General features: G+C 37.2%; 1 protein-coding gene across 3 annotated transcripts in view; it reads left to right on the forward strand.

Moving 5' to 3' along the window:
* UBR3 (ubiquitin protein ligase E3 component n-recognin 3) overlaps positions 1 to 26341 on the forward strand; it is a 268897-nt gene that overhangs the window by 76650 nt on the left and 165906 nt on the right. For all 3 annotated transcript variants that reach the window (XM_038001943.2, XM_007965316.3, XM_038001944.2), the window contains exons 9-13: positions 6629 to 6808; positions 7851 to 7984; positions 15893 to 15979; positions 24659 to 24724; positions 24813 to 24902. In XM_038001943.2, coding sequence (XP_037857871.1) covers positions 6629 to 6808; positions 7851 to 7984; positions 15893 to 15979; positions 24659 to 24724; positions 24813 to 24902 — 557 coding nt within the window. The remainder of the gene's footprint in view (positions 1 to 6628; positions 6809 to 7850; positions 7985 to 15892; positions 15980 to 24658; positions 24725 to 24812; positions 24903 to 26341) is intronic.

Here is a 26341-nt window from a genome sequence, read left to right on the forward strand (position 1 = left end):
TGCAATGGTGTGATCTCGGCTCACTACATCCTCCACCTTCCGGGTTCAAGTGATTCTTCTGCCTCAGCCTCCCAAGTAGCTGAGACTACAGGTGCCTGCCACCACGCCCAGCTAATTTTTTGTATTTTTAGTAGAGATAGGGTTTCACCACGTTGTCCAGGCTGGTCTTGAACTCCTGACCTCAGGTGATCCACCTGCCTTGGCCTCCTAAAGTGCTGGGATTACAGGCCTGAGGCACCATGCCTGGCCTATTTCTTTACTTTTTAAAGGAAAATTTAAAAGCTGCTTTATGTTATAGTTTTACTAACTTCATGTAACATGACCTTTTCTTTCCTAGAAATTTATCTACATATATTGTTTTTTCTTTTTTCATTTTTGAAATAGTGTCTGCTGTCATTCAGCTGTATGAATGATGTTCTTATATGGAATTATATATTTAAAGAAAGACTTTTCACAAAAATAGTGTTTTATTTATTTACTTTTTTTTTTTTTTTTTTACATTAAACGATCATTTCGCATTTATTTTGAAAGCTATTCAGACACCAGTTTTAAAAAGTGTTAGAATTAATGTTTTATTGTGACGCAGATGGCAACTGGGTTTATGTCTTCATATTTTATATTTTTGTAAATTAAATTTATTTACTTTTTAATTGTACTTTAAGTTCTGGGGTACATGTACAGAATGTGCAGGTTCGTTACATAGGGATACATGTGCCATGGTGGTTTGCTGCACCCATCAACCTATCATCTACATTAGGTATTTCTCCTAATGCCATTCCTCCCCCCGCCCCCTGCCCCCTGTCCTCCAATAGGCCCCGGTGTGTGATGTCCCCCTCCCTGTGTCCATGTGTTCTCATTGTTCAACTCCCACTTATGAGTGAGAACATGCGTTGTTTGGTTTTCTGTCCTTGTGATAATTTGCTGAGAATGATAGTTTCCAGCTTCATCCATGTCCCTGCAAAGGACATGAACTCATCTTTTTTTATGGCTGCATAGTATTCCATGGTGTATATGTGCCACATTTTCTTTATCCAGTTCATCATTGATGGTCATTTGGGTTGGTTCCAAGTCTTTGCTATTGTGAACAGTGCCACAATAAACATACATGTGCATGTGTCTTTATTGTAGCATGATATATAACCCTTTGGGTATATACCCAGTAATGGGATTGCTGGGTCAAATGGTATTTCTAGTTCTAGATCCTTGAGGAATCGCCACACTGTCTTCCACAATGGTTGAACTAATTTACACTCCCACCAACAGTGTAAAAGCATTCCTATTTCTCCACATCCTCTCCAGCGTCTGTTGTTGCTGACTTTTTAATGATTGCCATTCTAACTGGTATGAGATGGTATCTCATTGTGGTTTTGATTTGCATTTCTCTAATAACCAGTGATGATGAGCATTTTTTCATATGTTTGTTGGCTGCATAAATGTCTTCTTTTGAGAAGTGTCTGTTCATATCTTTTGCCCACTTTTTGATGGGGTTGTTTTTTTATTGTAAATTTGTTTAAGTTTTTTGTGGATTCTACATATTAGCCCTTTGCCAGATGGCTAGATTGCAAAAATTTTCTCCCATTCTGTAGGTTGCCTGCTCACTCTGATAATAGTTTCTTTTGCTGTGCAGAAGCTCTTTAGTTTAATTAGATCCCATTTGTCAATTTTGGCTTATGTTGCCATTACTTTTGGTGTTTTAGTCATGAAGTCTTTGCAGCAAAATGGTGTTTTAAATTCATAATTGAGAAAACAAAATTTAGAAGTACCTGTTCTTTTAAAAGAATCTGGAGTCCATTTTCTTCACCAGGTGATTTAGCTGTGCTTATTACATACGGTTTGCATTTGGCCTTTAAGGGAGAATGTTTGGGAACAAGATGAGTCTTAAATCTGCCTCCCATTTTTTTTTTTTTAAATAGTAGCTTTCCTCAGTTTTTATATTCATATCCTTACCTACAAGTCACTCATTAACCTACCTCATTCTAGTGTTCACTCCCATTGTTCTGTTGAAATTGCTGTCTACAAAATTGTCCATGACTCATGTAGCCATATGTCCTAGTTTTCCGAGAATAGCCTTAAGTTATGCCTGTTAATCTGATGTAGTTATTAATACAATTTCTTTTATGCTCAAAAGTGTCCCAGTTTATATGATAAATTATATGGTTTACCCTTTTTGTAAACTACATGTTGAGGAAGCCAGTGGTCATAGTTTAAACTTTACCTTGCTTGATTTTCAGTCGCATTTCACACTGTTGATTGTTTCTGTGGCCCAGCACTCTTCTCTACTTATCCTATCAATATTGGTGTTTCTTGGCACTTTGTCCTCGTGTCTCTGCTTTTCACACTTTTCCCATATTTTTCTGAAATGATATTATATAGTATCAGTTGCTTTTTACATATGCTTCTAATGCAGTTAGTCTTTTCTGGAAATTCTTATATAAATTGAATTTTCAACAAGCTGAAATAAAGATTGTTAAGATCTTTAAATATAATTTTTTTTTTTAGCAGTAAATTACATTATTTCCAGCCAAGGTCTAAAACTATCTTTAGAAGCCTTCAAACTTTGCCATACTATTTTTTCCTCTTTCAGTAGTAGCATAAGATATTATGATATATATTTACTGCTTTTCTAAAAGTATCATAAGCTTTTCCCATTTTTACAGTAAGTATTAGAATAAACCTTAACTATACTGAACTACCCATAACTAGCCACAGATACTACAACAGGATCTCTGTACTTTCTTTGTATTTTTTAGCAGCCTCTATCTAGCCTTGGCTTGAATTGTTGTTAGATGATATTTTAAAATTTTATCTATACTTTTAATAAATACAGGAGCTGATACAATGAGAATTTGCTTGGCCACAGCAATAGCTGAAGACTATAGGGAAACAGCCTTATAGTAGTATGTGATTCCTACCTTATACTTTTACTTTTTTATATTCAATATTATACCATATGCTTTGTGGTTCCAAACATAGCTCATAATTTTTCATGTCCCAGAAATGTTAGAATTTGTCTTTTGAAACAGTCTTTGTAAAGTGGAATCTAAAACCATGTGTTGCATGACATAGGAATGTCTGTAGATGCTCATAATCCCAGATTGCCTTTCCTCCCTGCATATCAAGCTACTTATTGAACTATATTGTTTGGATGTCTATAAACACCCCAAACACACAATGTTCACAGCAAAGACTCATTATTGCTCCATTAATCTGACTTCTTTTACGTTATCCTGTGTGTGTGTGTATGTACATGGGCACATGAATGTGTATTTTGATTCCAGTGTCTAACCATTCTAAATAGTTGTGCAGCCTAAAAACCTAGGAGTTGTCTTTGACTTCTTTTTACTCCAGGCAGATATAGCAGACGTTACCAACTGTCCTTCAAATCTTTTGAATATCTTTACATAGCCTCTTCATCACTGCATCTTTTTGCCACCACCACAGTTCAAGCCATGGCCATCTCTAAGCCTCTTATCTCTTGTTGTCGTCACTCTCCTTCAGTCACTTTTTATATTATACTTCTTATAATGTTCTCTCTCCTAAAACCCCCTAGTGGCTTTCCATTCTCTTCATGTGAACGCTAAAGTTCGGACGCTGGTTTATAAGACCCTGTAACCTCATTTGTACCATGCATCCTCTGCATTCTTTCTTCGAGTGATTCTAACCTTTTCTTATGTACTGCTCCTTCTACCTATAGCACCATCTACTCCACCATCACTAGTTTATCTGGTCAGTCCTAATTCCTGCTTTATTTTATAGGCCTCAGTTTAAACTTCACTTCCCCAGGAGAGTCTTTTTTTTTTTTTTTTTTTTTGAGACGGAGTCTTGCTTTGTCACTTAGGCTGGAGTGCAGTGGCACAATCTTGGTTCACTGCACCCTCCGCCTCCCAGGTTCAAGCAATTCTCCTGTCTCAGCCTTCCGAGTAATTGGGATTACAGGTGCCCGCCACTATGCCCAGCTAATTTTTGTGTTTTTAGTAGAGGTGGGGGTTTCACCATGTTGGCCAGGCTGGTCTCGAACTCCTGACTTCAGGTGATCTGCCCACCTCGGCCTCCCAAAGTGCTGGGATTACAGGTGTGAGCCACTATGCCTAGCCAAGTCTTTTCTTGAATTGTAGTCTAGCTTTATTTGTTCTTTTTTTTTTTTTTTGAGACGGAGTCTCGCTCTGTCGCCCAGGCTGGAGTGCAGTGACCGGATCTCAGCTCACTGCAAGCTCTGCCTCCCGGGTTCACACCATTCTCCTGCCTCAGCCTCCTGAGTAGCTGGAACGACAGGCGCCCGCCACCTCACCCGGCTAGTTTTTTGTATTCTTTAGTAGAGATGGGCTTTCACCGTGTTAACCAGGATGGTCTCGATCTCCTGACCTCGTGATCCGCCCGTCTCGGCCTCCCAAAGTGCTGGGATTACAGGCTTGAGCCACCGCGCCCGGCCTATTTGTTCTTATGACTCCCTGTACTTTTCCCGTTACAGCCCTTATCACACTCTGCCTTCTTAGGTATTAATCTCCATGAAGACAGAGATCATCTAAATCTTGATTTATTTACTACTTTATTCTCAGAGATTAGTTGAAAACCTGACCCTTAGTAGGTGCTCAATAAATATTTGTTGATGAGTGAATTTAATTTAACACTGAATCATTGCTCTTTATATCTGTAATGAGGAAAGTACCAGTTTGAGTAAAAATAGAAGTCCTAATCATTTTATTTCATTAATGATTCCAAGGCGTTTTTCACAAGAACAGTAGTATTTAAGCAATGTCGGGAAAATAGTTAGTTTGATTAATTATATTCTGCTTATTCATCCCCTGGTTTCAATTATATACAACAGTGATTCTCAATTTTTAACTTAAAAAAAATCCCAACATTCCTTAGCACTGTCGCATCAATATCAATGGCTCACTAGCTCAGAAGTGGAACTGTAATTGTCAGTCATGGGGGTGCTTTTCAGAATCTCAGAGGTTAGTATAAATAATTTGTAAGAAGCCCCTAATCCTTACTTCCTCGTTGAGTTAGACCCTCCCTTGTCCATTGAGAAGTACTGAAAGAGAGTGTACTTAACTTCAGTGGGCCCTGTTCTTAGACATTGTTAAACTTATTTAATATTTGGTAAAATAATTGTGTGGACTGAAACCTAAGTTTAATGTGTGGAAATTAAAAAGTGCAGTAGAGGCCTTCCTGACTGATGAGTATGACAGGTAGGTAGGTAGTTGAATAAGTTGGTTAAAGTGAGGACTCATTTAAAAAAATGGTATGAGCTGGGTGTGGCGGCACTTACCTGTAATCCTAGCTGCTGAGGAGGCCGAGGTGGGAGGAATGCTTGAACCCAGGAGTTTGAGTCCAGCATGGGCAACATAGTGAGACCCCCATCTTTGGAAAAATATATATATACCTTAAACATTGTATTTTAACTTAAAACACAGAACTGCGTGTTCGTTCTCCAGGTTTTTAACTTTGGGCAAAATATTTTCAGGATATGGTTTCCTTGACTGGAGTTCTCGTTCATCTTTTTTATAAATAGCACATCTATGAAGCATCATCTGTGGATTCTAATTTTAATCTCTTTAAAATAGAGTTAGAATATAAAGCAATCTGAGTGTAAAATATACTTATAGGTTTTATGATTTTTCTGTCCCAAGGTTTTTTAGCTTTTTTTGCTGGCACTTGTTTTTATTTTATTGTCTCTCAAAAGCATATGATTCAGTTTCTGTAATACCTCTCTGTGCTTTCACATGTCATTAGTTCATATACTTTTGATCTAAATTGTGTAATTATGATAAAAAGAACAATTAGCATAAATAGAAACAAAAATTGACTCTGGGTAACCATACGCCGCAGCTTGTTTACAGGGAATGAGCTACGAGCCTTCAGCATTCCATGTATTATGGGTATTAATATGCTTTACAATGGGAATGGAAACTTCCTAGTCCAGTGAGTCAGTGAAGTTGGAATAGGTTAAAGTGAGCTAATACACATATACTAATAATTTTTAATGATAAATATTTTGTACAAGCCTATCCCCCCACCACCCCCAACGATGTATTTAAACTACTTTTTTTCCACAGCTTAAGAAGTTGGTGTGTGTGTGTGGTTTTCTTTTTTTAAAATATGTGTTTTTTCTTTTATCTTTGAAATACTGTTTGCTAAAAATTGTATTGATGTATTCTTTGAATAGAAGAAAGGAATTAAATGTATGTCTCTTGAAATCATACAGATTTGATTGATAAGATGAAATGAGATTAATCTAGGAGTAAAAATTTTTTATTGATTGGATCAGAAAATATTGCATTATATCATTAGAATCAAGAAAATAAGGTTTTATAAACATACAGCTACTTCAGTATCATGTCATATATTGGACATATGGTAATAATTACTATAATGATGTGCTAAGTACTTTTTGTTAATGCTTCAGGTAATTATTTTAAGATGGATGTTTTTATTTTCCACTTTATAGATGAGGAAATTGATTCAGAGAGTGTAAATATTGTGCCTAAAGCCATATAGGTATTAAATGGAAGGCTGGGGTTTGAATTTAGGTATATCTGATTCTAAAGTGTATGTATTCTGTATTATTTGTTAAGCTTTTAAAAAAGTCTTACGACATTTTTGGGTTTTGTATGTCTTTTTTTAGATGAAGAAAATAGTTTACATGTGGTAGTGAACTGTGGAGAAGCATTACTGAAGAATAACACTTATTGGCCTCTTGTTAGTGATTTTATTAATATTCTTTCTCATCAAAGTGTGGCCAAGAGATTTTTGGAGGATCACGGTTTGTTAGTTACATGGATGAACTTTGTATCTTTCTTTCAAGGTATGAATTTTACTGGTACCTTTGTTAATTTTTTGGTTTACAAAATTCCTAATGCTAAATTATTAAGCATCAATTAAAATATAATAGCGTATCATTCAGACTACATATGAAATATCTCATTATTTTAATTGGTATTTGTAAGTACTCTAATAAATTGTTCATAAAACATACCAAGGAGTTAGGAAAAAAAGTGTCAAATGAATGAAAAAGAAACAGGAGTATAACTTTTTTAAGCATTTAAAAAATTTAACTTAATTTTTTTATTTTTGGTAGAGACAGAGTCTCACTATGTTGCCCAGGCTGGTCTAGAACTCCTGGGCTCAACCAATCCATTTGTCTCAGCCTCCCAAAGTGCTGGGATTACCAGGATTAGCCACTGTGCCTGGCTTTGAAGCATTTGTAACCATTAATCTAGAAATGTGAAATCTATTCTCTGAGAAAGATTCACAACACATAAAACTTTCAAGTAAGATCAATTAAAATTTTTTTCAGTGGCTCACGCCTGTAATCCCAGCACTGGGAGGCCGAGACGGGTGGATCACGAGGTCAGGAGCTCGAGACCATCCTGGCTGACACAGTGAAACCCCGTCTCTACTAAAAACCAAAAAAATTAGCCGGGCGTGTTGCCGGGCGCCTGTAGTCCCAGCTACTCGGGAGGCTGAGGCAGGAGAATGGTGTGAACCCGGGAGACGGAGCTTGCAGTGAGCTGAGATCTGGTCACTGCACTCCAGCCTGGGCGACAGAGCGAGACTCCGTCTCAAAAAAAAAAGAAAAAATTTAATTTTTTTGACTTTCTTATTAAAAGATATTCAGTTTGTTACATGAGACAATTCATAACATGTTTCTAAGAAAACTTAGTTTGTAAAAAATTCTGAAAGGACTAGATTGTTTCATTTTTAGTCATTTGCTTCTGTATGTACTATGTCAGTAATGCCGTTTGTGTGCATAAATGTGTTTGGGACTGGGAACTGTTGTACTTGATATTTAATATGAATGTGTGCTTCCACTTGACAAGGTTTATATCTGCTTTAATTTTTGCAAGGTATGAACTTAAACAAGCGAGAACTAAATGAGCATGTGGAATTTGAGTCTCAGACCTACTATGCTGCCTTTGCTGCTGAACTTGAGGCCTGTGCACAGCCAATGTGGGGGCTTTTATCACATTGTAAAGTTAGGGTATGTTGGAAATATTTTTGTTAATTTCTGTGTTTATTTAAGAAAAAGACGTGAAAAATATTGGTTTGTTCATTTGTATCTAATGTGTAATGTTTAATTTTGTTTCAAATTGAATTCAACTTTATGAAAATTGACCCGAGACGGTAATTTTCATTCTTAGGCAGTTTGGAATTCATTAATATCAGATTTTTCCAGCCTGTTGCTATTGTGAACAGTCTTTGGAACTTCATTAGTCTCCACATTCGTCTTTATTGTTTCATTTATTATCAATTGCCTAATACTTCTTATCTTTCAAGGAGTAGGATAGTCCTCAATGTTACACTTTCAAGATTCCAAGGACAAAACAAGTATAAATTTCACAAACCTTCCAGTGATTGTTATATAATGTATATTATAATATATACTATTATAAGCATTGGTTTGATGGGTCTCCAGAAACTTTGGGCAATCCAGACAAATGGAATCCCTGACCCTATTAAACTGAAGACTTGACTAAAATTTTGATATATGGACACCATGCAGTTCCAGCCTATTGTCCTGTACCAGTAATCATGCTGGACAAGATTTTGTAGTAGACATATTTTGAAGCCCTGGGTTCTAGTTTTGGCTCTGCCTCTTTTTTACTTGGGTGACTTGGTCAGCTCATTTAAAAATATTTGAATTTCTCAGTCTGTTTACTGACCTTTTAAAAACAAAGTGAAAGAGAAATGGACAGTAAATTTTGCTCTTTGTTATTGTGAAGCTCTCTTCCATCTACCACTTAAACGTATGTGTTTCTTTAAGTAGATTTATACTGTGTTTTGTTAGTTCAACCATTCCCTAAATGCAGATGACTCACAACCTTGTTACAGTCTTAATAGATTCAAATTTCTTTTTTTCTTTTTTTAGAGGGAGTCTCTCTCTGTCGCCCAGGCTGGAGTGCAGTGGCACCATCTCCGCTTACTGCAACCTCCATCTCCCAGGTTTAAGCAATTCTCCTGCCTGAACCTCCTGAGTAGCTGGGATTACAGGTGTGCACCAGCACACTTGGCTAATTTTTGTATTTTTAGTAGAGACAGGGTTTCACCATGTTGGTCCGGTTCAAATTTCTAACAGGTCTGATTATTAATGTAGATCCCCTTGTAGGTACATGGATTTTCTCAGTTTCTGAATTAACTTTTAAAAACTATCTGTCCATACTATATTTCCTTTTGTGCCCTTATTGTCATTTAATGGTATCTTAAATTACTTAATTGTCCATTCTGGAAACTTTCTTCCCTTGCTGTTCTAGCTGTGTTCAGCCTGTAATCAGATACTAAGAATCTTTCTTTCATTCCAGAAATATTCCTTCCTGCTTTTTTCCTTTATTTCTCTGTATTTTAAAAATATGGATTATTAATGTATTTTAAAAATGTGGATTATTAAGGTAACTTTTTAACTGGTTTTCCTATTTCTAGACTCTTTCTACTGTGACTTATCTCAATACCAAACTTACTTTTCTAAGCTCTATAAATCTCCCTCTCCTTTACTTAAAAATCATTCAAGTTCTCATCACTTTACAGGATAACATCTGTTTTTCTTCTAGAGACATTTAAAATTCTCCACAGGTTGCCCTCAACTTGGCTCTCATAATTCATTATCTTTTATTTTTTATTTTTTGAGATGGAGTCTCACTCACTGTCGCCCAGACTGGAGTGCAATGGTGGGATCTCAGCTCACTGCAACCTCTGTCTCCTTGGTTCAAGTGATTCTTCTGTCTCAGCCTCCCAAGTAGCTGGGATTACAGATGTGCACCACCATGCCTGGCTAATTTTTATATTTTTAGTAAAGACAGGGTTTCATCATGTTGCATAGACTTGTCTCAAAGTCCTGACCTCAGGTGAACTGCCCACCTTAGCCTATAATTCATCTTCTTATACCACTTCTCCCTCCGTACCTTTATTGGATTGATTATTATTCCTCAACGTGCAGTGTCCTTTCCTGATTCCTGTACTTTTGTTCAAGCTAGTCTCTTTCTTTGGCATACACTCTTTCATTCTCTTTTGTTGGCTCAGTGTTTTTCTTGCATGAGAGTTGTCTTGGAAGCTTAAAAAATATGTATGCATGAGCCCCACTGTCAGAGGTTTTGATTCACTAGATACGCAGTGGGACCTGGGTAGTGATTCTAACCAAAATGAAGAACAATTAATACTAACTCTTTGAAAGTTTAAAGTTTTCTTCAAATATTCTGAAGACTCAGATATATAATCTACTCATTTATTCCTCCGGTCAGGTTGTTTTCATAATGTACCTTGTTTAATTTCCACTGTAGCATTTATCAAGAAACTGTCATATGAGGTTTGTTTGTTCATTTATTCAAAAAATATATGCCAGACATTATTTAGATGCTTAAATTTTTGGTACTGAACCAAATAGATACAGTTCTTGCTCTCATGGGTGAGATAAACCTTGAGTAAGTAAACACATCTGTTTACTTCACAAGCTTTCGTAAAGTGCTTTTTGGGAAAATAACAGGTTGTTATGAGGGAGAGTAATGAGTATGAGGACTGATGATTTGAGTATCAGAGAATGTCTTTATGAAGAGAGAATATGAAGGGCCCATCTCTGTGAAGGTTAAATTGGAGTTAGTGGTAGTCGTGCGGCAGATTAGAGGGAATAGCCTACCTTCGGTAGGAAAGTGATTGGTCCTTTTTTTTTTTTTTTTTTGAGACGGAGTCTCGCTCTGTCTCCCAGGCTGGAGGGCAGTGGCACGATCTCAGCTCACTGCAAGCTCCGCCTGTCGGGGGTTATGCCCTTCTTCTGTCTCAACTTCCCGAGTAGCTGGGACTACAGGCACCTGCCATGACGCCTGGCTAATTTTTTGTATTTTTTTTTAGTAGAGACAGGGTTTCACCGTGTTAGCCAGAATGGTCTCGATCTCCTGACCTCATGATCCGCCCGTGTCGGCCTCCCAGAGTGCTGGGATTACAGGCGTGAGCCACTGCGCCCGGCCGTGATTGGTCTTTTTAAGGAATTTGTGGCTGGAACCACAGAGTAAACAAGGTGGAGTTGGAGAGAGAAGCAGAGATCAGATTATTATTGCAGATATTCGCAGATCATGTTAAGGACTCTTGGATTCAATTTTAAGGAGAAACCACTGAAGATTTTTAAGCAAGGGTTTAATGTGATCAGATTTACCCTTAAAAGATCATTCTGTTCCTGGAGAAGACTGGATTTGAGCAGGAGTGGCGTGGGTGGGAAGCAGCAAGGCCAGGAGTAAATAGACCAATTAAGATGCTATGATAAATTGATCTCACTTGTATGTAGAATCTAAAAAAGTTGAACTTATAGCAGTAGAGAGTAGAATGATGGTTTCCAGAAGCTGGGGCTGAGGGAGTGGGAAGTGGGGAGATTTTGACTAAAGGGTACAAAGTTTTAGCTAGAGAGGAGGAATAACTTTTTGAAATCTATTGCACAGCATGGTGTCTGTAGTTAATAATAATGTATTTTACATTTCAGAATTGCTAAAGGAATAGGTTTTTAATGCTCTCACTACAAAAAATGATAAGCGTCTGAGGTGATGGATATGTTAATTAGCTTGATATACTCATCCCACAATCCTTGTGTGTGTGTGTATATATATGTGTGTATATATATACATATCTATATCTCGAAACATCACATTGTACCCCATAAATAAATGTAGTTATTATTTGTCAACTAAAAGATGCTATGACAGTAGTCTGAACATGAAATTCAGGTAGCATATATATTTGATATATATATATTCAAAGTGTATTTTGGATATTCAAGATGTATTTTTGAGGTAGCATCTACAGGCTTGGTGATGGATTGTACATTATTGATGAGAGAGAGAGACTTTTGAGTTACTGTGTATGGAAGTGCTATTTACAAAGGTAGTAAAGACTGAGAGAATGTCAAGTTTAGAGAGATCAGAATTAGCTTTAAATAGGTTAAGTTTGAGATGCCCGTGAAATGTCCAAGTAGAAATAGAGAATAGACAGTTGGATATATGAGTCTCATGCTCAAAAAGTAAGTCTGGACTGAGGTTATACATTCTAGACCCTTTGACATATAGAATATATTTATCACCAAGGGATGGAATGAGATTAAATAGGGAGAAGAGAGATGTGAACCCCGAAGAAAAAACTGACATTTAGATATTAAGGATAGGGAGAAGAGAAAAATCAGAAGAATGCCATGTCATGTATGTAAGCCAACGGAAGATACTCAGTAAAGTGGGTTGATATGATATTGATATAGAAAGATAAATATTTTAAGAAGGTTATTCTGACTACTGTGTTAAAGATGAATTTGAATTATGAGGCTGAGGTTATGTTTATCTCTTTGATAATGAAAAATTATTGTTTCTGGGCAGTAGTTCATATTTCAGCTTTGAAGGCTAGAATTACAATGCAGTATGGTTCTCCTAATCTATGAAATAAAGAGAACAGAGAGAAAACAGGCTCCTGTTGTCCTGGCAGTATCAGAGAGTAACTTCTCAGTTATAGGAGCATCTGGTTCCTAGATAAGACGTTCTCTTGGTGAACACTTACACTATGTGAGACATTGTTCTAGGCACTTTTCATATATTCTTATCTAACCTTCATTGCATCTCCTATAAAGTACATGGCATCATTCTGTTCTTTCAGAGGTTAAATAACTTGCTTAAGTTCACATACTATAAGTAGACACTGAATTTGAAAGCAAATTCATCTGATTTAAAAACCAATGCTCTTTATCACTTTGCTATAGTTGTTTTTTAAGCAAGAATGTCCAAAGCTTTTTAGCTGCAGTGCTGTCAGGGTTTAGAAGTATAAACTAGAAGAAACACTATTATTTATAGGAAAAAAAATGTTTTTTCTCTGTTTAAATTTTCTACTGTAAAATATAAAACTTAAGGATTAAGTAATTTAAAAGGAAACTTCACTTGATAAATTACTGTCTTTGTATGATTGCATTGAATGCTATTTGATTCTTGAAAACATTAAGGGCTAGTTAAAAAAAGTAATGCTACTGAGATAGCTCAGTCAGTACAGCATCATACTTTTAATGCTAATTAACTAATGACATGAAGATTGGATAAGAGGATGACGCGTTTCTAGAATTTTACTGATACTTGCTTTCTAAGGAGAAAATTAAACTGCAAAATCTTCATCCAGTGGCAACTATAGGGTACTACAGACTTGATAGAAGATTAATGTGGTCTTGACTCTTTGAGGCACTTAATTACTTGTCACACATAGTGTTAACCTGTGATACAGAGCATTTTATGTACATCATTTCACTTGCCTCTTCAGGACAGTACTGGGAAGTAGGTTGTATTATGCCTGTTTTTACATGTGGAGAAACTGAGACTCATAAAATTTAAGTAATTTGCTCAAGGTCATAAAACTACTAAGTTAGCATGCATACTGACTTTTTTGGGTGTTGGGGAGTGGTAGTAGTGGGAAGATAGGAGAGAGACAATCAGAACATGATTATGAAATATGCTGTATTTATGAATGGAATTAACTGGTCACCATTTTAAGACTCTTAGTACCTACTTGTCAAATTGTTCTCCAGAAGGTGGTACCAGTTTACATTTGCACTAAGAGCCTGTAATGGTACCCCATTGCCCAAATGCTTGATGAAATAGGAGAACATTTGGTTTTAAAAGTTTATTTATCTGTGAATTACCTGCTGCTTTAGTTTGGTTATGACAGATTATTTATTAAAACTTGTAAGTGCCATTAATTTGTTTTCAGTGAGAGGTGTGGAATAGAATGTATAAAATAATATTTTATAAATATAAATCTCATATAGCATAGATTAAAACAGGATGAGAATGTTAGTAAGGTGACCAGGTAAGTGATTTTGGTCTGTATTGTGGCAATGGAAATAGGCATGAAGCTATATGATAATATCAAGCAAGAATTGACATGACATGGAGATGAGTAAGGTGAAGGAGAAGTCAAGAATGAATGTGAGACTTTCAGCTTTTTAAAAAGGCACGTTTATATCATTTACATAGGTAGCCGATGAGTTTAACCCACATGGCTTTGATGCTTTCTGCACTTACACATTATACATTGATACCCCAAAATATCTTTTTTTAACTTAAATAAAATTCACCATTTAACCATTTTAAAGTATATACTATTCAGTGGTTTACAGTGTATTCACAAAGTTTACCACTACTACCACTATCTAATTCCAGAGTATTTCTATCACCGCCAAAAGAAATTGCATACCTCCCAATTCCAACCTCCCCTCATCTCTTGGAAATCACGAATCTACTTTCAGTCTTTATAAATCTGCCTAGTCTGGACATTTCATATAAATGGAATCCTGTAATATGTGGCCTTTTGTGTCTGGCTTCTTTCACTTAATGTAATGCTTTCAAGGTTCAGCTGTGTTGTAGCATGTCTCAGTACTTCATTCCTTTTTCTATCTGAGTAATATTTCATCATATGGATATACAACATTTCATTTGTCCTTTCATTAGTTGATAGATATTTGGGTTGATTCCACTTTTTGGCTGCTATGAATAATACTTCTGTGAATATTTATGTACATTTTTTGTGTGAACATATGTTTTCAATTCTCTGGAAATACACATAGGAGTGGAATTACTTGGTTGTATGGTAACTCTATATTTAACTTACCAAAGAACTGCCAAACTTTTTTTTTTTTCTTTTTGAGATAGGGCCTCACTCTTTTGCCCAGGCTGGAGTGCAGTAGCGTGATCATACCTCATTGCATCCTTAAACTCCTGGGCTCAAGCAGCCCTTCCACCTCAACCTCCCTCCCAAGTAGATAGGACTATACATGCATGCCACCACTCTTGACTAATTTTTAAATTTTTTTCGCAGAGACAGAGACTTGCTGTGTCCCAGCTAGTTTTGAACTCCTGGCCTCAATTGATGCTTCTGACTTAGCCTCCCAAAGTGTTGCCATTATAGGCATGAGACACTGTGCCCAGCTGCAAACAATTTATCAAAGCAGCTGTACCATTTTACAGTCTTATCAGCAGTATATGAGGATTCCAATTTCTCTGCATCCTTCCTAACACTTTCTGTTTCCTTTTTTAAAATTGTGGCCTCTTTAGTTGGTGTGAAGTGGTATCTCATTGTGGCTTTGATTTGCATTTTCCTATGATGTTGAGCATCTTTGATTGTGCTTGTTAGTCATTTGTGTGTTTTCTTGGAAGAAATGTCTTTTTAAATCCTTTGCCTGTTGTTGTTGTTTTTGGTGAGCAAGCCTATCATTATTTCTATTTCTGTTTAATTTGGAACTCACCTATTTTGGTGGATCCGTTTTACCACAAAACATTGTAGTTGTGTTTTACAGTACTCTTACTTCAAGTGGCACACACATCATGTCTTTTCCCTAATTCTGTTGTAAGTCAGGGTATTCACAGGTTACTTACAGTCCGCATATGCTCTGCCCTTTCTTTTTAATTGTGTAAAATATACATAACATTTACCACTAACTATTTTTAGCTGTGAAATTCAGTGACTTGAAGTACATTTACAGTGTTGTACAACTCTCGCTACTGTCCATGTCCAGTACTTTTTCATCAGCCGCAAAGAAGCTCTGTACCCATGAAACAATGACATTAGAGAATTTATAATTAATTGGTGGGGGGGGGGGTCTCCTGAAATGGAGTCTGATTTAAATCTATTTAAAATCTATTTCAGCTTTCATTCATTTTTAGAAACATATTGTAAAAAAGGAAGCATATCGACTTATTTAATTTTCATATTTGTCACTGGTTGTTTATGAAGGGACAGTTTCTTGAAATGGCAAATATAATATTGAAAATGTTTACGTTTTACCACTTTATGTATACACAATGCATATAATGATTATGTATTACATATAATTTAATGTTGAAAATATATGTTTCTATATTATACATTTATTATATATAACTTACTATTTTAGGAAACTCAAGAATATACCCGAAATGTTGTTAGATATTGCCTTGAAGCTCTTCAAGACTGGTTTGATGCTATTAACTTCGTAGATGAGGTATGTATATTTTCTGATGTATGTAAAGACATTTAAGAAAAGTGTTAGATTTCATTTAATGTTGAAAATAATACCTTTTCATAGGAGAGGGGAGGAAGTAATGAACATATTAGGCTTTGAAAAAGAGAAACCCAAAGGGGAGACTAATTCTTTAGTTCTTTGACATTTAGGAGATTCTGGAGCACACTAATGTGTCTGCTTATTTCCTAGAGAAGAGTGGCATGATTTGTTTTTCCATTATGAAGTATATATGTTTCATTATTTCTTATTGAGTGAAAATTAGTTTCAGTTGAATATATAAAAGTGACAATGCAAGTGTGAATAGGATAGGGGAGATTAATGAAAAGGGTATCATAACTCTATTAATTGGACAGTGTTCTGCTTGTCAGAGTAGGAAAAGATGGGCTTGAACAAAGGTGATTATTGTTAATAATGAGAAGAGCTGGCACAGGACTTGGTATGTATGAATTGAACAAGTAATTGCTTTTATTAGTCAGCCAAGTTTACCATCAGAAGCTCCTTCTATTCCTCTTATGAAGCAGGGTCAGAATATGCCATATGCAAAAGAAAGACCATGTTTCAGACAGCTCACCCCCACTTCGTCTGGTTTCTGAACCCTGGGCACACACAACATTGCTGTGTGTTTGTGTATATGTGGAGGGTAGGCAAATTTTATCTCTTGTGTGTATATGTGTTTTTTTCCCTTTCTGTTTTAAAAATTTTTGACACAATCACAAATCTATTGGAAAGTTGAGTGGACAAAGAACTTTGTATTCTTGAACCATTTGAGAGTTCAGTTGTTGACTTGATGCCTCACTACCCCCATGCATTTAAGTGTTTCCTACAAACAAGGATATTTTCTTATATAGCCAGAATGCAACTATAAAAATCGTTAATATATTATTAACATTTAATTCTTATAACTCATTTATGTTTTATCAGTTGTCCCATGATATCTTTTATAGAAAAAGGATCTGGTTCAGAATTGCATTTTGCATTTTGTTATCATGTCTCTAATCTCCTTCTGAGACATTTTCCCAGTCTTTCTTTGCATTTTAGGACAGTGACTTTTTTTTTTTTTTGAGACAGAGTCTCACTCTGTTGCCCAGGCTGGAGTGCGATCTCCGTTCACTGCAACCTCTGCCTCCCAGATTCAAGCAATTCTCCTGTCTCAGCCTCCTGAGTAGCTGGGATTACAGATGCGTGCCACCGCACCCAGTTGATTTTTTTCTATTTTTAGTAGGGACAGGGTTTCACCATGTTGGCCAGGCTGGTCTGGAACTCCTGGCCTCAGTTGATTCACCCGCCTTAGCCTCCCAAAGTGCTGGGATTACCGGTGTGAGTCACTGCTCCTGGCCAGGACAGTGACATTTTGAAGAATGCCTCTCAGTTTGAGTTTGTTTCATGATTAGATTCAGATTATGTATCATTTTCAGGAATATTACAGAAGTGATGTTGTAGTCTTTTCATCGCATCCTATCTGGTGGTTTGTGATTTGTGTTCTATTACTGATGATGTTCCCTTTGATCACTTGATTAGGGTGGTACCTGCTAGACTCTTTCATCATAAAATTACCCTTTTTCTCATGTAATTAATAAAGTATTTTGTGGTCCAGTTTTTAATTCATTCATTTATTTTTGTCTCTAGAGATTCATAGTTTCTATTTTATTCAATGGGTTATAAGCTATTTCCGTCATTATTTGATGCTCAAATTGCTTCAGATTTGGCCAGTGAGAGCCCCTTTAAGCTTAGTTTCTGCTTGTCCCATCATTTTTTGAGAACTTCCATGTTTTCTGGCCCATCAGGATGTTTCAGACTCATAGTTTCCCCATCCATTCCTGGAATCAATCATTTCTTTATGGATCCCTGGTTACTTTTAGTGTGGAACAATATTTAGAAAAATCTAGGTGCTACATGTGCTCATTGCTATTGGCGTATCACTGCTCCCAGGACTTCACAGTGAACAGAAGAGTGTATGTGTGTAAGTACATATACGTATTTGCATCTATATTTATTTTTTTATCTACAGTGAAATCTATGAGTTCAAACTGATATTTTTAATTCAAGTTTAACACTATAGGAGTTATTCTAGTTTTCTTCAATAGTGGAAAACCTGGCTTCCATTATCTTTAATATGTTTACTTATCTATAAATACATGTTTATTTATGACTAATCTCACATATAAATATGAGAAGCAACTCTCATCTCAGTTGCCTCTCTTTCCCCTGCATGGATGCCTCTTTTCCCTGCTTTGACTCTGAGTCCTCATCCTAGTCCCCCTTTTCCCACATGTGGACACCCTCCTCATCCTGCCTGGGCTCTGACTCCCCACTTTGGACTGCCCTTCTGTGGAGAAGCCCTGTTCACCCTCTTTGTGCTTGAAATTCCCGCACCAGGCTCTTCCTGTTTTTGGATGTCCTCCTCATTCTGCCTTGGCTCGGATGCCTCCTGCTGGGCTCTTTGCACATGTGGATAATCTCCTTACCCAGCTTGGATTTTGATTCCCTATTCCAGGCTGGCCCCCCCGTATTGTTGCCCTCCTTACCTCAGTCAGGCTGTGATTCCCCATTTGGAGGCCCTCACCCAGATTGGCTCTGATGCTCTACACTGGGCTGCCCTGCTGTGTGGGTCCCCTTTGACTCTGTCCACGTCTGATGCCCTAATGCTAGGCCACACCCCCTATGCCTGAGCAACCCCTGACATCTCAACCCCTCGATTACCCCCAACAGTTGCCCTCCTGAGTCTGAGCTCTGACTTCCCTCTCAGTTTCCTAACCTTTACATGCTTATTTTACCATGCTCCCTCTCTTTACCTTCCATTGGCTTTAGGAATGGTTTAGGAAGGGAAGAACCCTTTGTTATCTTTAATTCTAATCCCTCCTTTCCTGAATTAATTTTTCTTTACCCCTCATTACCCCTCTCCCAACATTTGTGTCAGCTCTTAGCCTTCAACCTGGATTTTGTCCATTTGGATTTTGATTCTGCCCTGACCAACTCATCTTGATTCTTTGCTTTGTGTAATTGTTGGTCTTTAGGCTTAAATTCTGTTTACGTAAATGGTAATAGGTCAGTGTTCAGAGAGAACATTCTCCAGCCTTCATGGAGCTCCATCCCACTTCCAGCCTGCTTCCCTCCTTCTTCACCCTGTCCAGGGTCAGTCCCTCAGCTGGAACTTTAACTGAAGCTTTTCTCAATCCAGCTTTCTTTGGTGTTTGAAACTTCAGGAGTTATTGTTGAAATAGTAGCATCACTAAGGCAGCAGTAAGATTGAACTGGGGGAAAATTATACAAAAGAAAATGATATTTAAATTAATCATGCTTGGAATCAGGAGTATAGTGAAGGACAGTTAGAATCATGTATGACATACAGAGCAGCTGAACTCTAGGAAATAGTGTATTTGTTTTTCACACAGAAATATTTTTAGGAAGATATTGAATATTCTCAAAAATTTAAATGGATTCTTAAAAGAGTAGAAATTAAGTATAGAACTTAAGGAATCAAATAATATGTTATTTATTTATTTATTTATTTATTTTTGAGATGGAGTTTTTGCTCTTGTTGCCCAGGCTGGGGTGCAGTGGCACAATCTCGGCTCATTGCTGCCTCCACCTTCTGGGTTCAAGCGATTCTCCTGCCTCAGTCTCCCGAGTAACTGGGACTACAGGCTTGTGTCACCATGCCTAGCTAATTTTTGTATTTTTAGTAGAGATGGGGTTTCACTATGTCGACCAGGCTCGTCTCGAACTTCTGACCTCAGGTGATCCACCCACCTTGACCTCCTAAAGTTCTGGGATGACAGCCGTGAGCCACTGTGCCTGGCCCATGTCATGTTTTTATATGGTGCTTAAAGGTTTTATTATTCCTCCTTTTTTTTGTCATTGGGAAGTGGAGATGCAGAGATATTAAATGACTTGCCTATTGTTATGTAGCAAATTATGGTACTTCTGGGTCCACAGTCCACATTTTGGAACTCCTTGTCTGGTAGTGTTTTAACTATATTGGTTGTTGGCAGTGGAAAGAGCTTTAACGTCAGGCAGATTTGAGTGTAAATTGTGACTCTGCCATAATTTAACTAGCTATGTGGCCTTGGATAGATTTTTTTAGGTTTAATTTTTTATATATTTTTACCTTTTTTTTTTTTTTTAACCCTGCTGAGCCCATTTCCTCATCTGTTGAAGTTGGTAACATTAACCAGTGAGGATTGACTAAGAGGCACATATTACATGTGTGATAAACATTAGTTCTTCTTCCATCCTTGTGGGTGGATGTCAGAAGTCATTATGGTAATCTAGTACAAATCAAGCAAATAATTGTTTTTTTTTTTTTTTTTTTTTTTTTTTTTTTTTTTTTGGAGACAAGGTCTCGCCAGTGGTCTTGAACACTTGGGCTGAGGTGATTCTCCTGCCTTGGCCTCCCAAAGTGTTGAGATTACAGGTGTGAGCCATTGTGCCTGGCCAATAATATGTTTTGAACTGAAGTAAGCCAAATCAATCATACAGAAACAGGGGATGGAATACATTTTCCTATAAGATAGGCCATTTAAGAGTTCTTAAAAATATGAATATCATGTAGGGCAACAATTGTGAGTTTGTAGCAGAGTGGGTTTGGCTAGAGTCCTCTGGTAAGAGGAAAGTAGAACATGCTTTCATATAGCAAATATTTATTGAATGTTTACTATGTTGTAAACATAGGGGATATAGTGGTAAAACAGTCCCTAACTTAAGGAAGTGGAAGACAAGTATGTGGTTAATTTGATTCCTGTGCTTCTGTAAAGTTGTGACCAGGTGCCATGTAGGAGGATAAAAGGGAGCACCTGACTTAGCCTGAAGAACCCAAGAAAAGCTTCTTAGTAGAAGTGTCAACCGAGCAGTCTTAAAGATACATTAATCCAATGGGAGAAGGGATATATAACATTTGGGGCAGAGGGAATAGTGTATATACAAAGGCACAGAAGCTTAGTAAGTTAGGGGCAGTACCTGTGGTGCATGAATTTGTGTGACAGATGAGGCTGAAGAGGTAAGCTGTTTCTTCTCAGGACCTGGAAGGTTATCAGGAGGCTAAAACCATAGGGAGTCATTAAAAGATTGTGAGTGGAAGAAGTTCAAGATTAAATTAATGTTTAAGTAAGACCACCTTCTGGCAGCATATAGCGGGTAATAGAAGATATGTTAGTCAAGGTTCTTTTAATGCAAGGGGAAAAATAATTTAAAGCAGCCTGAGTTAAAGAAGCAGTCATTTATTTTTAATACATAGGGATGTCTCAGGGTTAGGGCACCTGGACCTCAGGGATGGACTGGAAATCTGAATAGGAGCTCTTGTCGCTTGCCTTTGCTTTGCCCTGTGTGTATGTGCCTCATTTTTTCTTCCCTTCCCGTACTTTGTCCATGTGGTGAAATACTGCCTTCTTATAGTTGCCTAATGTTACCATTTCAGGCATACTCCCAGATTGTCTGTGAATGTCCCTGAATCCCAGTTCCAATTTTTTAAGAGAGAAAATCATTGCTCAGGCTGGGTCAGATGTCCCCTGCCCTGCCTCCAGTCAAATATGGCTACTATAAACTTGACTGTCAGGCCCCAATCTCTGTGTGTGGTTGAGGTGGCAGAGAGTGGGAAAGGGAGACACATTCTGAGAAGATGGGAAGCTTGTGAGCTAGGCAGACACCATAAAAGGTGTTTTATGGAAGATAATAGTAGAAGTAGCAGTTATCACTAAAACCTAGGCACTATGTGTTGAGTGCCTGAGCTAAGGTTAGTTAGGTGCAGTGTAGATAGAAAGAAGAAAGTGGATTTAAGAGATTATTTAAAAAATAAGTAAACATAATTTGATCCTCATCAAATATAGGAGGCTTGTGAGAAGGAGGAAGTCTACATTTCATATTTAAATTACTGGGAATCTGGAGAAGAAATATTGAGGAGGATTGAGTTTTATGGCAAAGATACTGAGTTTGGTTTGGACACACTATATTTGTAGTCCCATGGAATATTAAGTATTGATGTTCAGTAGACACCTGAAAGTGAGATTTGGAGTTCAGGAGTGAGATTTCTGCTGAGATTTGGGAGTCAACTGGGTAGAGTTAGCAGCTGAAGCTGTGTATCTGGATAAATTCACATATAATGAGAAGACTATAGAGTGAAGAATGGAATCCAAGGACTATCAGTATATATAGGAATAGAAGAAGCGCTTATCAAGTAGCCAGTCTGTGATATTAGACAAGGAAGGAATATGGACTTTAACATTATAGAGAATGTGAATATAGGATATGCTAAAGCCCTGAAAGATAAAATAGAGTTCATGGCTTACTAGTTAATAGCAATATGTACTGGGTACTGTGCTGTTTTACTTATTTCTCACAGCTGCCCAACTCTTTATTATTCCTACTCTAAGGACCAGACAGCTTAGGCACAGAGAGGCAACTTACCTAGTTTTACAGGTAGGTGGCAGAGACAGGATTCTGCACTTAGGGGGCAGGCACAGTGGCTCACGCCTGTGGTCCCAGCATTTTGGGAGGCTGAGACAGGTGGATCACTTGAGGTCAGGAGTTTGAGACCAGCCTAGGCAACATGGTGAAACCCCATCTCTACTAAAATTACAAAAATTAGCCGGGTGTGGCAGTATACGCCTGTAGTCCCAGCTACTCAGGAGGCTGAGGCAGGAGAATTGCTTGAACCCGGGAGGCAGAGGTTGCAGTGAGCTGAGATTGCGCTGCTATACTCCAGCCTGGGGGACAGTGCGAGACTCAAAAAAAGAGTCTGCATTTAGGCTGGGCATGGTGATTCACGTCTATAACAACACTTTGGGAGGCTGAAGTGGGCAGATTGCGTGAGCCCAGAAGTTCGAGAGCAGTCTGGGCAACGTGACAAAAACCCTGTCTCTACCAAAAAATACACAAATTAACCAGGCATGGTGGTGTGTGTCTGTCGTCCCAGCTACTTAGGAGGCCGAGCAGGGAGGATGACTTGAGCCCTGGAGGTGGAGGTTGCAGCTAGCTGTGATCGTGCCACCATACTCCAGCCTGGGCCACAGAGTAAGACCCCGTCTATAAAAAAAAAAAAAAAAAAGAGTCTGCACTTACCCAGTCTGCTTAATGCCTCAAAGGAAATAGAGAGAGATTCTGACTTAGCTAGTCAGTGTAGAATATGTTACTAAGATGATTATGGTAATGGAGAGCAGACTTTTAAAAATTTTATTTTTAATTGTGGCAAAATACACATAAAACATAAAATTCACTATCTTAATCATTTTTAAGTGTACAGTTCAGTAGTGTTATGTGTATTTGTATTGTTGTGCAGCCAATCTCCATAACTTTTTTGTCTTGTAAAACTGAAACTATACTCATTAAATAGCTACTCCCCATTTCCTCTTCTGCCAGCTTCTGGCAACCACCATTCTACTTTGTATCTCTATGAATTTGGCTGCTCTAAGAACCTCATGTAAGTGGAATCATATAGTTATTGTCTTTTTGTGACTGGCTTATTTTACTTAGCATAATGTCCCCAAGGTTTATTCATGTTACAGAACAGTGTTATAATTCCCTTTCTTTTTATGGAGGGCAAACTTTTATTTGTTAGAACACATTTTTGTAGCCTTTACATATTGAGGAGGATGTTATTATCTTATTGGTTTTGAAAAAATAATTATTTCAGGGATGGTGACATATTTAGACTCCTTATAACCTCTATAATGATATGACATTAGCATAATTATCTGAATGTCCGGTATAAAAATTTTTAACAAGAGAATATTTACTAAGAACTTAAAAAGCATTAAAAGCAAACAATACCTTTTTAGTTTTTAACTCATTTGTTTAAGAAGGACAGCTGTGGTATATTTTTGCCCTGTAGTGATTTTGTGATCCATGGGATTCACAGATTTAAAATACAGTTTTTGTAATATTTACAGGAATGCATAGCATCATTCACATATTTTTTGCGAAGTTTTATATGGAGGCTGGTGTGTTTGGTACTGATTGGAAGCATCTTATCCAACTGGTGAAGGAATCTAACGATGCCCTGCATTTATACCTCTGTTTAGGGATTTGGTCAGAGTCTTCTTACCGTTTTGAATATGACAGTGGAGTCCAGATTAGCTCCCCGGTTCACTACTTTTGAATTTTAGGAAGTTACTTAAGTTTTCTAAGTTTGAATTTTGCTACTTGTAGAATGAGAATGTTAGTAGTTCCTACTCCATAGCATTCTTCTGAGGATTAAATGTGATAATGTGAATAAAGTGCTTAGCATGGTGACTGGCACATAGTAAGTGTTCAATGAATGTTATGTGTGACCGTTACTCTTATTACTGTCATGACGTTTGGTATACTTGCGTTTGAAGAGTCCCAAATGGTCTCTGTAGCTGGAAATCCATTCCATCCCTTGTTTTAATAATGATTATTTGCTTTGGCTAAAGTGAATTTAGGAAATATTAATCTGTGCTGGATGCTTCAGAGGATTCAAAGTTGAGTAGAATACGATTTCTGCCTTCAAGAAACTTATGCTTAAGTGTTTAAAATGGGATAATTTTATCTGTAGTGATTTTAGAATCTGCATCTTCTAAAATGTTAAGTTTTGAATGTAAAGTATAGGAATAAATCCAGGTGAGAGTATGGTTTAAACATTTTACAACCATCTTAAAATTTCTGTAAAATAGTCTTTGACTTATGGATTTTGTTTGTTTATTCCAGCCAGCACCTAACCAAGTCACTTTTCATCTGCCACTACATCGTTACTATGCTATGTTTTTGAGTAAGGTAAGACTATCATTAAAGAGTTCTGTTCTTTTTTTTTTAATTTTCAGAAATAAGAATTGAATTAGTAACTTTTTCATTATAATTTTAGGCTGTGAAATGTCAAGAACTAGATTTGGATTCTGTTTTACCAGATCAGGAAATGTTAATGAAACTAATGATTCACCCACTCCAAATTCAAGTATGTATTCAGGCATTGAAAAAGTTTTGAAGTGGATTCCTTGTTTAAGAGAGTCTTCCTTTATTTATTTGCCTTTCATTGTTATTATAGCTGAGATGTTTGAAAATTTTTTAAAAAAAGTTGTTGTGTTTTTGCCAGATTATGTTTAGGTATTTTTCATTTTATGAGATTTACTTTTCAGTTTTACTTTTTCCAGGAATTCTTTTCATGATATTTACTTATGGGGTAGTATTTAACATACTATATAGCACTGTTTTGGGAGTCAGGAGATCCGAAAGATTCTAGCCTTGGTGCTACCACTGTTTTATTTTCCACAAAGTTTAGGGTAATTCACCTCCTTGATTCTTAATTTCCCTATCTGTATAATGTGAGGAGAAAGAAGAGAGAAGAATTAGCTTATATAAGCACTGTGATTTCTTTTAATACCAACACTATAATTTGGCAGGCCAGCTTTTTATATACATTAGAGGGACTTGCACTTCAATTTGTTTTTCCTGGCAATTTTAGATTTGTTAATTATAATATTATTGGACCTGAACTCTGGGTGTTAGGAAACAGATAAAATTATGACTGCTTGAAGCCGGGAGCGGTGGCTCACGTGTGTAAATCCCAGCACTTTGGGAGGCCAAGGTGGGCAGATGACGAGGTCAAGAGATTGAGGCCATCCTGGCCAACATAGTGAAACCTTGTCTCTATTGAATATACAAAAATTAGCTGGGCGTGGTGGCATGTGCCTGTAGTCCCAGCTACTTGGGAGGCTGAGGCAGGAGAATTGCTTGAACCTGGGAGACAGAGGTTGCAGTGAGCCAAGATCACGCCATTACACTCCAATCTGGTGACAGAGTGAGACTGTCTCAAAAAAAAAAAAAAGAAAAAATTATGACTGCTTAGTTTTAGTTGACACTGGACATAAATACATGAAGAATTGAATACTGATATAATGAGAACATTTATTCTAACCTCCAATATTTGGAAAATTAGTAGTATAGGTTTGAGTTAGGGTGAATTAAAGATGTAGAATGTATTCATTGACTTTGAACAATTGGTTTTATTTTATGCTTATTCCAGTGTCTTTCTTTAAACATGTATATTAGGATTGTTGTTGTTACTTAGAGTTTTCTTAAGGGAGAAATAGAGTGAAACATAAGCATTGATTTCTTATGAAAGATGTCAGTGAAAGTCGTTATAAATGTATCCAGAGGCCAACGTGGAAAACCAACTCATGTTTAAACTCTAAAAAAGTGGCTATGGCCGGGCGCGGTGGCTCAAGCCTGTAATCCCAGCACTTTGGGAGGCCGAGATGGGCGGATCACGAGGTCAGGAGATCGAGACCATGCTGGCTAACACGGTGAAACCCCATCTCTACTAAAAAATACAAAAAATTAGCCAGGCGAGGTGGCGGGTGCCTGTAGTCCCAGCTACTCCAGAGGCTGAGGCAG

Source organism: Chlorocebus sabaeus, chromosome 10 (genome assembly GCF_047675955.1).
Source record: "Chlorocebus sabaeus isolate Y175 chromosome 10, mChlSab1.0.hap1, whole genome shotgun sequence".
NCBI lineage: Eukaryota > Metazoa > Chordata > Mammalia > Primates > Cercopithecidae > Chlorocebus > Chlorocebus sabaeus.